The sequence below is a fragment of the Procambarus clarkii genome, chromosome 84 (genome assembly GCF_040958095.1).
Source record: "Procambarus clarkii isolate CNS0578487 chromosome 84, FALCON_Pclarkii_2.0, whole genome shotgun sequence".
NCBI classification, from domain to species: Eukaryota; Metazoa; Arthropoda; class Malacostraca; order Decapoda; family Cambaridae; genus Procambarus; species Procambarus clarkii.
The window spans coordinates 11,951,698-11,966,120 of record NC_091233.1 but is presented as its reverse complement, the minus strand read 5'-3'; the positions used below and the strand labels follow the sequence as shown (position 1 = coordinate 11,966,120).

Below are 14,423 nucleotides of genomic sequence, written 5' to 3'. Positions count from 1 at the left end.
GGTACTAACACACCTCCCAGACTACCAGGTACTCCCACACCTTCCAGATTACCAGGTACTACCACACCTTCCAGACTACCAGGTACTCCCACACCTTCCAGACTACCAGGTACTAACACACCTCCCAGACTACCAGGTACTCCCACACCACCTAGACTACCAGGTACTCCCACACCACCTAGACTACCAGGTACTCCCACACCACCTAGACTACCAGGTACTCCCACAACACCCAGACCATCAGGAACTCCTACACCTACCAGACTACCAGGTACTCCCACACCACCCAGACTACTAGGTACTCCCAAACCTCGCAGACTACCAAGTACTCCCACACCTCCCAGACTACCAGGTACTCCCACACCCCTCAGACTACCAGGTACTCCCACACATCCCAGATTACCAGGTATTCCAACACCTCCCAGTCTACCAGGTACTATCATACCTCCCAGACTACCAGGTACTCCACACCTCCAAGACTACCAGGTACTCCCACACCTTCCAGACAACCAGGTACTCCCACACCTACCAGACTACCAGGTACTCCCACACCTTCCAGACTACCAGGTACTAACACACCTCCCAGACTACCAGGTACTCCCACACCCCCAGACTACCAGGTACTTCCACACCTCCCAGACTACCAGGTACTCCCACACCACCTAGACTACCAGGTACTCCCACACCACCTAGACTACCTGGTACTCCCACACCACCTAGACTACCAGGTACTCCCACACCTACCAGACTACCAGGTACTCCCACACCTTCCAGACAACCAGGTACTCCCACACCTATCAGACTACCAGGTACTCCCACACCTTCCAGACTACCAGGTACTCCCACACCTTCCAGACAACCAGGTACTCCCACACCTACCAGACTACCAGGTACTTCCACACCTTCCAGAAAACCAGGTACTCCCACACCTACCAGACTACCAGGTACTCCCACACCTTCCAGACTACCAGGTACTAACACACCTCCCAGACTACCAGGCACTCCCACACCCCCCAGACTACCAGGTACTTCCACACCACCCAGACTACCAGGTAATCCCACACCACCTAGACTACCAGGTACTCCCACACCACCTAGACTACCAGGTACTCCCACACCACCTAGACTACCAGGTACTCCCACACCAACTAGACTACCAGGTACTCCCACACCACCCAGACCATCAGGAACTCCCACACCTACCAGACTACCAGGTACTCCCACACCTTCCAGACAACCAGGTACTCCCACACCTATCAGACTACCAGGTACTCCCACACCTACCAGACTACCAGGTACTCCCACACCTTCCAGACAACCAGGTACTCCCACACCTACCAAACTACCAGGTACTCCCACACCTTCCAGACAACCAGGTACTCCCACACCTACCAGACTACCAGGTACTCCCACACCTTCCAGACTACCAGGTACTAACACACCTCCCAGACTACCAGGTACTCCCACACCTTCCAGATTACCAGGTACTACCACACCTTCCAGACTACCAGGTACTCCCACACCTTCCAGGCTACCAGGTACTAACACACCTCCCAGACTACCAGGTACTCCCACACCACCTAGACTACCAGGTACTCCCACACCACCTAGACTACCAGGTACTCCCACACCACCTAGACTACCAGGTACTCCCACACCACCCAGACCATCAGGAACTCCTACACCTACCAGACTACCAGGTACTCCCACACCACCCAGACTACTAGGTACTCCCAAACCTCGCAGACTACCAAGTACTCCCACACCTCCCAGACTACCAGGTACTCCCACACCCCTCAGACTACCAGGTACTCCCACACATCCCAGATTACCAGGTATTCCAACACCTCCCAGTCTACCAGGTACTATCATACCTCCCAGACTACCAGGTACTCCACACCTCCAAGACTACCAGGTACTCCCACACCTTCCAGACAACCAGGTACTCCCACACCTACCAGACTACCAGGTACTCCCACACCTTCCAGACTACCAGGTACTAACACACCTCCCAGACTACCAGGTACTCCCACACCCCCAGACTACCCGGTACTTCCACACCTCCCAGACTACCAGGTACTCCCACACCACCTAGACTACCAGGTACTCCCACACCACCTAGACTACCTGGTACTCCCACACCACCTAGACTACCAGGTACTCCCACACCACCTAGACTACCAGGTACTCCCACACCTACCAGACTACCAGGTACTCCCACACCTTCCAGACAACCAGGTACTCCCACACCTACCAGACTACCAGGTACTTCCACACCTTCCAGAAAACCAGGTACTCCTACACCTACCAGACTACCAGGTACTCCCACACCTTCCAGACAACCAGGTACTCCCACACCTACCAGACTACCAGGTACTCCCACACCTTCTAGACTACCAGGTACTAACACACCTCCCAGACTACCAGGTACTCCCACACCTTCCAGATTACCAGGTACTCCCACACCTTCCAGACTACCAGGTACTCCCACACCTTCCAGACTACCAGGTACTAACACACCTCCCAGACTACCAGGTACTCCCACACCACCTAGACTACCAGGTACTCCCACACCACCTAGACTACCAGGTACTCCCACACCACCTAGACTACCAGGTACTCCCACACCACCTAGACTACCAGGTACTCCCACACCCCCCAGACCATCAGGAACTCCTACACCTACCAGACTACCAGGTACTCCCAAACCTCGCAGACTACCAGGTACTCCCACACCTCCCAGACTACCAGGTACTCCCACACCTCCCAGACTACCAGGTACTCCCAAACATCCCAGATTACCAGGTATTCCAACACCTCCCAGTCTACCAGGTACTATCATACCTCCCAGACTACCAGGTACTCCACACCTCCAAGACTACCAGGTACTCCCACACCTGCCATACTACCAGGTACCCCCACACCTCCCAGACTATGAGGTACTCCCACACCTGCTAGACTACCAGGTACTCTTACACTTCCTAGACTTCCAGGTACTCCCACACCACCCAGACTACCAGGTACTCTCACACCTCCCAGACTACCAGGTACTCCCACACCTCCCAGACTACCAGGTACTCCCACACCTCCCAGACTAGCAGGTACTCTCACACATCCCAGACTACCAGATACTCCCACACCACCCAGACTACCAGGTACTCACACACCACCCAGGCTACCAGGTACTCCCACACCTCCCAGACTACCAGGTACTCCCACACCACCCAGGCTACCAGGTACTCCCACACCACCCAGGCTACCAGGTACTCCCACACCTCCTAGACTACAAGGTACACCCGCACCAACTAGACTACCAGGTACTCCCACACCACCCAGGCTACCAGGTACTCCCACACCTCCCAGACTACCAGGTACTCTCACACCTCCCAGACTACCCGGTACTCCCACACCTCCCAGACTACCAGGTACTCCCACACCACCCAGACTACCAGGTACTCCCACACCACCCAGGCTACCAGGTACTCCCATACCACCCAGACTACCAGGTACTCCCACACCTGCCAGACTACCAGGTACTCTCACACCTCCCAGACTACCAGGTACTCTCACACCTCCCAGACTGCCAGGTACTCCCACACCACCCAGAATACCAGGTACTTCCACACCACCCAGACTACCAGGTACTCTCACACCTCCCAGACTGCCCGGTACTCCCACACCACCCAGACTACCAGGTACTCCCACACCACCCAGACTACCAGGTACTCCCACACCTGCCAGACTACCAGGTACTCTCACACCTCCCAGACTGCCAGGTACTCCCACACCACCCAGACTACCAGGTACTCTCACACCACCCAGACTGCCAGGTACTCCCACACCTCCCAGACTACCAGGTACTCCCTCAGCTCCCAGACTACCAGGTACTCCCACACCACGCAGACTACCAGGTACTCCCACACCTCCCAGACTACCAGGTACTGCTACACCACCCAGACTACCAGGTACTCCCTCAGCTCCCAGACTGCCAGGTACTCCCACACCACCCAGAATACCAGGTACTCCCACACCACCCAGACTACCAGGTACACCCACACCACCCAGACTACCAGGAACACCCACACCACCCAGACTACCAGGTACTCCCACACCACCCAGACTACCAGGTACACCCACACCACCCAGACTACCAGGTACTCCCACACCACCCAGACTACCAGGTACTCCCACACCACCCAGACTACCAGGTACTCCCACACCACCCAGACTACCAGGTACTCCCACACCACCCAGACTACCAGGTACACCCACACCACCCAGACTACCAGGTACACCCACACCACCCAGACTACCAGGTACACCCACACCACCCAGACTACCAGGTACACCCACACCACCCAGACTACCAGGTACTCCCACACCACCCAGACTACCAGGTACACCCACACCACCCAGACTGCCAGGTACTCCTACACCACCCAGACTACCAGGTACTCCCACACCACCCAGACTGCCAGGTACTCCCACACCACCCAGACTACCAGGTACACCCACACCACCCAGACTACCAGGTACTCCTACACCACCCAGACTACCAGGTACTCCTACACCACCTAGACTACCAGGTACTGCACATCTGCACATAGATAATCATAGCATAAAATAGTAAATATTTACAATGAATTAGTGAGACAAATGTGTTCCAATGATCCTACTTAAATCGTCCTTTAATTGATCTATTAAAAATGGATCTAAGTTATATAGACATCATAAGAAGGAAGGTGAAACGCCATGCAACCTCTGAAGAGACAACTAACACTACACCTGTACCCCCTATTAGACAATTTTACAGTAACTTCTTTCCACAGCTCATAAAACGGAGGAAAGGGTCCTGAAAGATATTGTTAATAGGATCGTTATCCCTACAGACAAAAATCAGAAGATACAATTGACGATTTACTATAAAACCAAAAAAACGGCTAACCTACTCATGAGAAACTCTCCAGATACAAAGCAGAACGCTTTAAAAGAGACCAACGTCGTCTATTCCTTCAAATGCCCACTTGGGGACCGTAAGCCTCAAAGAACTCAGTATATAGGCAAGACAACAACATCTCTTTCCAGGCGATTAACGATGCATAAGCAACAGGGCTCCATTAAGGAACATATAATCTCTTCCCACAACCAGACTATCACCAGAGATAGTCTTCACAAACAACACAGAAATCATCGATAGATACAGCGATAGCAGGCGGCTTGACATCTGCGAGGCACTACACATCAAGAAGTCAATACCAGCAATCAACAGCCAATTAATGCACAACTATATTCCACCCACTTCAAGACTCCGCACCAATATAGAAGCATCAAGAAATATGGGCCAATAGGCCCTTTGCAGTTACTTCCATTCTTCCCCTTTAACTTTACCCAATACTACCCAATATTTCGTGTTCTATCTTGTGTTGAAAATTTGCTCTGTCTTGTGTTGAAAGTTTTGTTCATGTCATCCAAAACTGTTATAACATATCACTTCACCCAAATGCGAGTATATAAGATAAAAGCTGTTTAAATGATAGCATAGTAAAACTCTGTTTAGTGTTTGCAGGTTATAGTTGTGTGTGTGTGTGTAAACTAAAGTCTTTGAAAATGTAATAAGTTATTACGAAACGCGTTCAAGTGTCGCGTCGAACTAGAAATAAAAATGATTATATATATATATATATATATATATATATATATATATATATATATATATATATATATATATATATATATATATATATATATATATATATATATATAATATGAGTTTTTACAAAGCAACTAGCATGCATAGCGTTCCGGGCAAGTCCTTAATCGTAATTTACCCTGGAATACAATCCGCCAAATCGTTTAACAACCAAGTACCCATTCTCTGTTGGGTGACCAATGGCTACAGTTAAGGATTGGCGCCAAGACAATCCTCACCAGCCAGGATACGAACCCTGGGAGGGGAGGATCGCCAAACTGCTCCCGTAGCGCTGGGCGAGTGTCTTACCACTGCGCCATCGGGGAATATATTATATGAATTAGTATGGCCTGAATGTTGTGACGTCATCGATGACGGTTTACAGCAACACACTAAGTGTCCAGGTTCGAAACCTCTTTAGTCATAGTACCTGGTAGTACCTATGAACTATGTACATAGCACATAGTTTAGTACCTGGTAGGGATAATATCCAAGATCAGAGCCAATTTAACCCTAACTCTGGACTATAAATGAGGATTAAAAGTTAAAATAGCGTTGATAACGTAGATTCAATGAAGAACCAACGTTATTCTTGGATATTGTCCTACTAGGAGGCTTCCAGTTGCCTCCACACCATCCAGACCTAGTGCTAAAAGTTGCCGCCACACCATCCAGACCAAGGGTTAAAGTTGCCGCCACACCATCCAGACCAAGGGTTAAAGTTGCCGCCACACCATCCAGACCAAGGGTTAAAGTTGCCGCCACACCATCCACACCAAGAGTCTAAAGTTGCCGCCACACCATCCAGACCAAGAGTCTAAAGTTGCCGCCACACCATCCAGACCAAGAGTCTAAAGTTGCCTCCACACCATCCAGACCAAGAGTCTAAAGTTGCCTCCACACCATCCAGACCAAGAGTCTAAAGTTGCCTCCACACCATCCAGACTAAGAGTCTAAAGTTGCCTCCACACCATCCAGACCAAGAGTCTAAAGTTGCCTCCACACCATCCAGACCAAGAGTCTAAAGTTGCCTCCACACCATCCAGACCAAGAGTCTAAAGTTGCCTCCACACCATCCAGACCAAGGGTTAAAGTTGCTTCCACACCATCCAGACCAAGAGTCTAAAGTTGCCTCCACACCATCCAGACCAAGAGTCTAAAGTTGCCTCCACACCATCCAGACCAAGAGTCTAAAGTTGCCTCCACACCATCCAGACCAAGAGTCTAAAGTTGCCTCCACACCATCCAGACCAAGAGTCTAAAGTTGCCTCCACACCATCCAGACCAAGAGTCTAAAGTTGCCTCCACACCATCCAGACCAAAAGTCTAAAGTTGCCTCCACACCATCCAGACCAAGAGTCTAAAGTTGCCTCCACACCATCCAGACCAAGGGTGTGGGAACCGACCTGTGAGATTTATATTTATTTAATTTATATGAATTTATATAGAATTTATATTTACATTAATTTATATACTTTGATAGCAAATGGTATGATGTTACAACCCGTTCTCACACAAGACAGCACATATATGACTTAATGCTTAAAGTCAATATGTTGAATATGAATTAGTAAATATGTGATATATTCCCAGTTACTTTTTTTACCAGGGCCCAAACTCTTCCTCACGTACCAATTTACGTGTCACAGTACCCGTCCGTCAACATAGATAGCAGAATATTCGTGATTGGTTCAATTATAAGGAAAATTGTAGTTTTCAGGTCCCACATGGGTTGTGAAATTTACCTACTGTTGTCCATGCTCTTATAATATTACAGATCAGGTATATCCTATTGAAGGCTCGTAGTTTTGTTTTGAGAAATATTAGTTGTTCTTAGTAAATTATAATAAGCACTATAAATTATTACATAGAATAACAGTGCTTCACCAATCAATATTATATACCATAGTTTGGCTTTAAAAATCTTTAAAGAATGTTTTGTAGGAACGCTAACAGAAAACGATGTTACATTTGAATGTCTATGGGGTAAACTACTGCAAACAGGACGGTATTGTGTCTACTATACCAACTATAGCTAGGATGGGTATATTGTCACCTACCGCCTGTTAGGTGGGAAAGGGGTCCAATACCACCCACAGGATGGGTATGAGGGTCACATCCACCCACAGGATGAGTATGGGGATCACATCCACCCACAGGAAGGGTATGGGGTCCAATACCACCCACAGGATGAGTATGGCGTCCACTACAACCCACAGGATGGGTATGGGGCTCCAACCACCCATAGAATGGGTATGGGGCTCCAACCACAAATAAAATGGGTATAGGGTCCAATAACACCCACTGGATGTTTAAGGCGTCCATTGCCGCGCGTCGAGCTCGAAAACCGCAGCATTCATCTCAGAACCATGCCTATTTCACACAGATTCCTTAATAAACGTAAGAGTTTTATATGTCACAAGAAAGATAGAAATATAAGCTTCATTCTAAATACCTTACCATGGGCATATTTAAATTTAAAGCGAAGATACGTGTACTTTTATAATAGCCGAGCTTTAACCCCGGACAGATTGATCGACCGAGCAACTCTCTCTCAGAACAATGTTTATTTCACGTGAATTCGTTAATAAACATATATGTTTTATATGTCTCAAGAAAGGCAGACATATAAGCTTCACTTTAAACACTTTACCATAGACATATTTAAAGTTCTAATGAAGATACATGTATTTTAAAAATTACGGAGCTCCCACCCCGTACAGACTGAACGACAGAGCAACTCTCTCTCAGATCAATGTTTATTTCACGTAAATTCGTTAATAAACACAAGTGTTTTATATGTCTTAAGCAAGATAGAAATAAGAGCTTCATTTTCAATACATTACAATAGACATATTTATAGCTCAAGTGAAGATACATATGTTTTTATAGTAGCGCTCAGTAGCTTGTCGGGCATGGAGTGCAGACGCCTACGCACTTGCCGATATATTGTATAATTATCAAAGATACGCTAATAAAGCCTAAAATCTTATATGCCTCCAGAAAGACCGAGATATGAACATTATTATGATTTCACCAAATGAAATATATCATGTTCGAGAACAAAGATATATCAATTTTAAATTAAGTTTCGACAATGCTCGGGCGAGAGAGAGGGAGCGACTCTCGCCCCATCTATTGGAGATTCTGTCCACTAAAGACCCAAAGCTACTCAAACCCTCCTAGCATTATTTAAGTAATGAAGTAATATGGTATATTTACTATAATGTGGGTGCTGAATGCAGAACATGAGAAAACATATATTTACTCCAAACTAATATAATTTCATTATGAAATAAGTAAATAAGTAGCATCAAAGGAAGTCAACGGTCCAAGCGTCAATGTTGTGGAACGACTTATCCAAGATATATCGTTGTTTGGAAAGTGTTTGTTGGCATATCCAGTTGTCGCACTTCTCTGCACAAATTATCACAATTTTTATTTATTTTTATTTATGCATATACAAGAATGTACATAAGGAATGTGAGGATACAATTATGGTAATTACAGTCTTGTAAAGCCACTAGCACGCGCAGCGTTTCGGGCAGGTCCTTAATCTAAGAAAATTTTAAGGAGGTAAATACTTGCAAAATTTATAGACAAAAAAATGATAACAGATTACATGGAATGAAAAAAAAAAAAGATGAGAGAAAATTATAGGTACAGTATATTAAAGCACATAGGTAGCTATGATTGATTGCAATGACAGCTTAAAATGGTAGTTGACAACAAATTGGTAGGCACAATACAGCAGAAACAATATAAGATTGATTGCAATGACAGCTTGAATGGTAGTTGACAAAAATTGGTAGTCACAATACAGCATATGGCTAGCACATAAAAGAAGACAGCAATGAACACAATGATAAGGTTGTTTGATATTACATAAAAATTAGGAGATTGGGTACCATTAGGTACAGAGCAAATTAAAGCTCAGTGTAGGAAACTAAATAGATGAAGTTAGGTACTTTTTGGTTTTGCTTTTAAATAAGGCAAAAGTTTTACAGTTTTTCAATTCACTAGGGAGTGAGTTCCATAGACTAGGTCCCTTAATTTGCATAGAGTGTTTACACAGATTAAGTTTGACCCTGGGGATATCAAAGAGATATTTATTTCTGGTGTGGTGATAATGGGTCCTATTACATCTGTCCAGGGAGAGTTTCAGAGCATGGTTTGCATTTAAGAACAGGGTTTTGTAAATGTAGTTGACACAAGAGAATGTGTGGAGGGAGTTAATATTTAGCAAGTTTAGAGATTTAAACAAGGGAGCTGAGTGTTGTCTGAAAGCAGAGTTAGTTATTATTCTGATAGCAGATTTTTGCTGTGTGATGATGGGCTTAAGGTGGTTTGCAGTGGTAGACCCCCATGCACAGATACCATAATTAAGATAGGGGTAGATTAGTGCATAATATAGTGAGAGGAGAGCAGAGTTAGGAACATAATATCTGATTTTGGAGAGTATACCAACTGTCTTAGAGACTTTCTTAGTTATGTGTTGAATGTGGGTGCTGAAGTTGAGTCTCTTGTCTAGGAATAGGCCAAGAAACTTGCCATCATTTTTATTACTGATGTTAATGTTTTCTATCTGTAGCTGAATTGCATTTGATGATTTGTTTCCAAATAAGATGTAGTAAGTCTTTTCGATGTTTAATGTTAGTTTGTTCGTTGACATCCATAAGTGGACTTTTTTTAATTCATTATTCACAACATTATTTAGTGTATGTGGGTTGAGGTTTGAGTAGATAAGGGTAGTATCGTCAGCAAACATTATAGGTTTGAGAATATTAGAGACATTAGGCAGATCGTTTATATATATAAGAAATAGAAGAGGTCCTAAGATGCTGCCCTGTGGCACTCCAACGGTAATTGGTAGAGTGGAAGAAGTTGTATCATTGATGGTTACATATTGGTGTCTGTCACTAAGATAGGATCGGATGTAGTCAAGGGCAAGGCCTCGGATTCCATAATGCTGGAGTTTAAATAAGAGGTAGTTGTGATTAACAGTATCAAAGGCTTTTCTTAGGTCAATGAAGAGTCCAATCGGAAACTCATTTTTGTCAAGGGCTGAGTAGATAATGTCAAGGAGACTAATGATTGCATCATTGGTACTCTTTTGGGACCGGAAGCCAAACTGGCAGGGGCTGAGTATGTCGAATTTTACGAGGTAGGAATAGAGCTGTTTGTAAATAATTTTTTCAAATATTTTTGATAGAATGGGTAGATTTGATATTGGTCTATAATTGTTTATGTCCGCCGGATTGCCTCCTTTATGGACTGGCGTTACTCTTGCTTTTTTGAGGATATCAGGGAAGGTGTGACACTATAGATTTGTTGAACAGTAGTGCTATGGGTGGGGCAAGGGCATGGGAGGCTCTCTTGTACACAATGGACGGAATTTCACTGGTGTTCCCTGCCTTGGTTTTTAGAGAGTGTATGATGGACACAACATCTGCCGGGCTGATTGGTGAAAGGAGAAGAGAGTTTGGATAGCTGCCTGAGAGATATGTGTTAATATGTGTCTGAGTCTGTGGGATTTTACTGGCAAGATTAGCACCAACCGATGAAAAGAAACTATTAAATTCATTTGCCATTTCTAAATCAGTTGACGGTATATCCCCATCCTTGTAGAGTTTTATTTGGTTATGTGAGTGTTGTTTAGTTCCTAGGATACTAGAGATAGTTTTCCAAGTGTTTTTCATGTTACCTTTTGCTTCATTGAATCTATTCACATAATATGCAAGTTTTGCCTTTCTTATGATACTGGTAAGCATTGATGAGTACCTTTTAGCTACTTCCCTTGAAACTAGGCCAATCCTAACTTTCTTTTCATATTCATGTTTCTTAAATTTATTTAAATTTAAATTATAATGTTAACAAGTAGAATACGTATTTTTAATAAAATCTAACATAGCTAGCCAGAAAACATTTAACATTTATTAAAAAAATATATGTTTGGAAGTTAAATCGACTTCATAGGACAATAGTGTTGTTATATATACTCGTTATTCGTTGACATGCGTTCGCTACTTAAACTACCATGTACTGTACTTATGTGAAATCTCCCATGTCTCTTCGCTCATCTCACCGAACCCTACAGGCTCTGTGATATATTGCTTAATTAATTGAGATTCACAAATAAAGCTTATAATTGTATATGTTATCAAAAAGGCAGAGCTTATTTTAGTTCATTTATTATGCACCCCATACCCATCCTATGGGCGATAGTGGAGTGTTACAGAGGCGCATAATGGGCTCAGGGACTGAGCCCCACAATTCATATAGCCAAGGAAGTTATAATCTTGATAAGCTAGTTACAAAAGTCAATGCACATTGTCAAATCAACAATGGGCTCGAGACCGACCACAAGTACAGTTTATAATTTAAGCAACTGACATATATGGAGGGCTAGTGTCACAATTGATTTGTTTATCCTACACATAACCCCCTCTCCCCCATCCAATGGGCAGCGGTGGATAGGTTACAATCAAGTCGTTTTTTGCGTTTTATTCAGAGATTAGATCTTATTGGGTGAGGAAAGATATTCATATTTTAAAGAAGGCTTCTTGGCTGATGCTCTCCATTGATGGAAAATCTACAACCTTTTGAAAATCAATGTTAGTTTGATCTAATATTGTAATTAACGCAGTTACCTGATGTTATTCTTCACCTATATCTTTTTCTGGTTAATCCCTATTTACATTATGCAGTTCAGGCTTCGTCGCCAGACTATAGTTTTTAGTTTAGTAAATTTATCACATAATGGGTTCAGGGACTGAACACACAATTTATTTATCTAAGCAAGTTACAATCTTGAGGAGCTAGCCACAAAATTCATAACACATCGTCACATCAACAACATAGGTTCGAGATCGACCACAAGTACAGTTTCTAAATTAAGCAAATGCAATAAGTGAAGAGCTAGTGTCACAATTGATATGTTTGTCCTGCACATTTCCACAGTGGTTTGCTTGGGTTCTTTTAATTATCTTAGATATCATTGAAGAGAACCTCCTAGGTACTATACTGTATATATGCTGGTAAGAAGTATAATTATCCTGAGAAATCGTGTAAATTATGTTGTACGAGTGCTTCCAGTTAAGTAACATAGTTCATTTGTGTGCGCGTGCTTGAAGAGGAAATGTTATCCCCCCCCCCACCCCCCATTGTAAATATTTGTGGGTTTCAGACCATACGGCCACGGCTTACCCTCGCCGCGGTCGAGGGTAAGAACACCGGATGTATACCCAGTATTACAAGTAAACATTAGCAATAACAATTATGGAAAGTTCCTTCACCTATACATAGACAAGAGACTGAACTTCAGCACCCACATACAACACATAAGGGGATGCTCTGAGAGAGAGAGAGAGAGAGAGAGAGAGAGAGAGAGAGAGAGAGAGAGAGAGAGAGAGAGAGAGAGAGAGAGAGAGAGAGAGAGAGAGAGAGAGAGAGAGAGACAGAGAGAGAGAGAGAGAGAGAGAGAGAGAGAGAGAGGGAGAGAGAGAGAGAGAGAGAGAGAGGGAGAGTAAAATTATCCACTGAGGTCTGATTAAGTCCTTTTGGGGACCTTAATCATTAGGACGTCCAATGATTAACGCAAAGTGAAGCGTATTCAGATGGTATATTGACAACATTCAGCATATCTCATAATGACCTAGTAGTACTTGGTGCACAAATACCTTTTCCATAGGAATCGCAAAACATAATTAAACACAACTGTACCGTAGAGTGTTATATATTTATTTCAGTTTGAACAATTTTTAACATTAACATTCCAACATTCATTTTAGCAAGTTCTCTCATAATGACGTGTGGGTTAGCAATGTCAAAGGCTGACTTAAGATCTAGGAAAGTGGTATATGACCTATCAGTATGCAGGGTGAGGAATGTGGTAATACAGTGATGTACACTCTTTCCATGCATAAAGCCATATATCTGGGGAGACAACATATTATTAATTTTGTAAAGGAGACGGTTGAGAACCATCTTCTCAAGACACTTATAGAGACAACTAGTGAGGGAGACTGGGCATAAAGCACTCGGCTGGTGAGGTTTAGGAATGGGAATAATAACACTGTTGGTCCATGACTTAGGAAGCTCCCCAGTTACATAGCTCATATTATACAATTGAAGAAAGGTATTCCTTGGAACTAGCAGAAGCATAAGCAGTATGCCGTAAGTAACTCCATCCTCCCCGGGTGATGTAGCTTTGCCTTTATGTAGAGCAGAATCTAGTTTGTATTCAGTAAAAAGCATGTCACAGTCATCCTCTTGATGAAGCATGAAGTCAAGGAACCTTGCTCTATCAGTATATCTATCATTTAATTCATTCTGTGAGGGTAGAGGAAGACTGTCAAAGCTGGAAGTCGTGGCCCAAGCATCAACAAGATCATTTGCTCTGTGCAGAGGATTAGGGTACGAGATCTCTGCAGGATTTTTCCATTTGATCTTGTTGATATCCTTCCATGCCCGACTTAGTGGCGTGTGAGAATTGAGACCACGGACAAAAGTTTCCCAGTCTGTCTGCCTCAGCTCCACCATACGTTCCCTGGCCTTAGCCAGAGCCGCTTGAAAGAGCCGAAGCATTTCAGCAGTGCGGGTCCTTCTACAAGCTAGTCCAATTATTCTGGCAGTGCGTTTTAGTGCATGCAATTTAGAATCATTATAATAAGCATAAGTGCTATGACCAGTGTAATTTGGGTTACGTGGCCTGGACGATGAATCAAGTGATTCT

At 44.2% G+C, this 14,423-nt stretch overlaps 3 protein-coding genes across 3 annotated transcripts; all 3 read right to left on the bottom strand.

Moving 5' to 3' along the window:
* Positions 1-570: 570 nt before the first annotated feature.
* LOC138358573 (elastin-like) lies at positions 571-1,872 on the bottom strand. Its single transcript, XM_069316637.1, has 2 exons — positions 1,362-1,872; positions 571-767 (listed from the first exon to the last, which is right to left on the bottom strand). Exons 1-2 carry the CDS (start codon positions 1,870-1,872, stop codon positions 571-573), a joined length of 708 nt encoding a protein of 235 aa, XP_069172738.1.
* Positions 1,873-1,999: 127 nt separating this feature from the next.
* LOC138358572 (elastin-like) lies at positions 2,000-2,842 on the bottom strand. The gene has a single exon (XM_069316636.1). The coding sequence runs from the start codon at positions 2,840-2,842 to the stop codon at positions 2,000-2,002; it is 843 nt and encodes a 280-aa protein (XP_069172737.1).
* Positions 2,843-3,159: 317 nt separating this feature from the next.
* LOC138358571 (collagen alpha-2(I) chain-like) lies at positions 3,160-14,156 on the bottom strand. Its single transcript, XM_069316635.1, has 4 exons — positions 14,109-14,156; positions 7,000-7,095; positions 6,324-6,472; positions 3,160-4,039 (listed from the first exon to the last, which is right to left on the bottom strand). Exons 1-4 carry the CDS (start codon positions 14,154-14,156, stop codon positions 3,160-3,162), a joined length of 1,173 nt encoding a protein of 390 aa, XP_069172736.1.
* Positions 14,157-14,423: the final 267 nt, after the last annotated feature.

What these genes read in the sequence shown, in the direction of transcription:
- LOC138358573 (XM_069316637.1), bottom strand. Translation starts at nt 1,872, where the DNA reads ATGATAGTACCTGGTAGACTGGGAGGTGTTGGAATACCTGGTAATCTG. An exon ending in AGTACCTGGTTGTCTGGAAG is followed by an intron (nt 768 to 1,361) that starts GTGTGGGAGTAC and finishes GTTGTCTGGAAG; the next exon opens with GTGTGGGAGTACCTGGTAGT.
- LOC138358572 (XM_069316636.1), bottom strand. Translation starts at nt 2,842, where the DNA reads ATGATAGTACCTGGTAGACTGGGAGGTGTTGGAATACCTGGTAATCTG.
- LOC138358571 (XM_069316635.1), bottom strand. Translation starts at nt 14,156, where the DNA reads ATGGAAGGATATCAACAAGATCAAATGGAAAAATCCTGCAGAGATCTC. An exon ending in TTAGACTTTTGGTCTGGATG is followed by an intron (nt 6,473 to 6,999) that starts GTGTGGAGGCAA and finishes CGGCAACTTTAG; the next exon opens with ACTCTTGGTGTGGATGGTGT. An exon ending in TTTAGCACTAGGTCTGGATG is followed by an intron (nt 4,040 to 6,323) that starts GTGTGGAGGCAA and finishes TGTACCTGGTAG; the next exon opens with TCTGGGTGGTGTGGGAGTAC.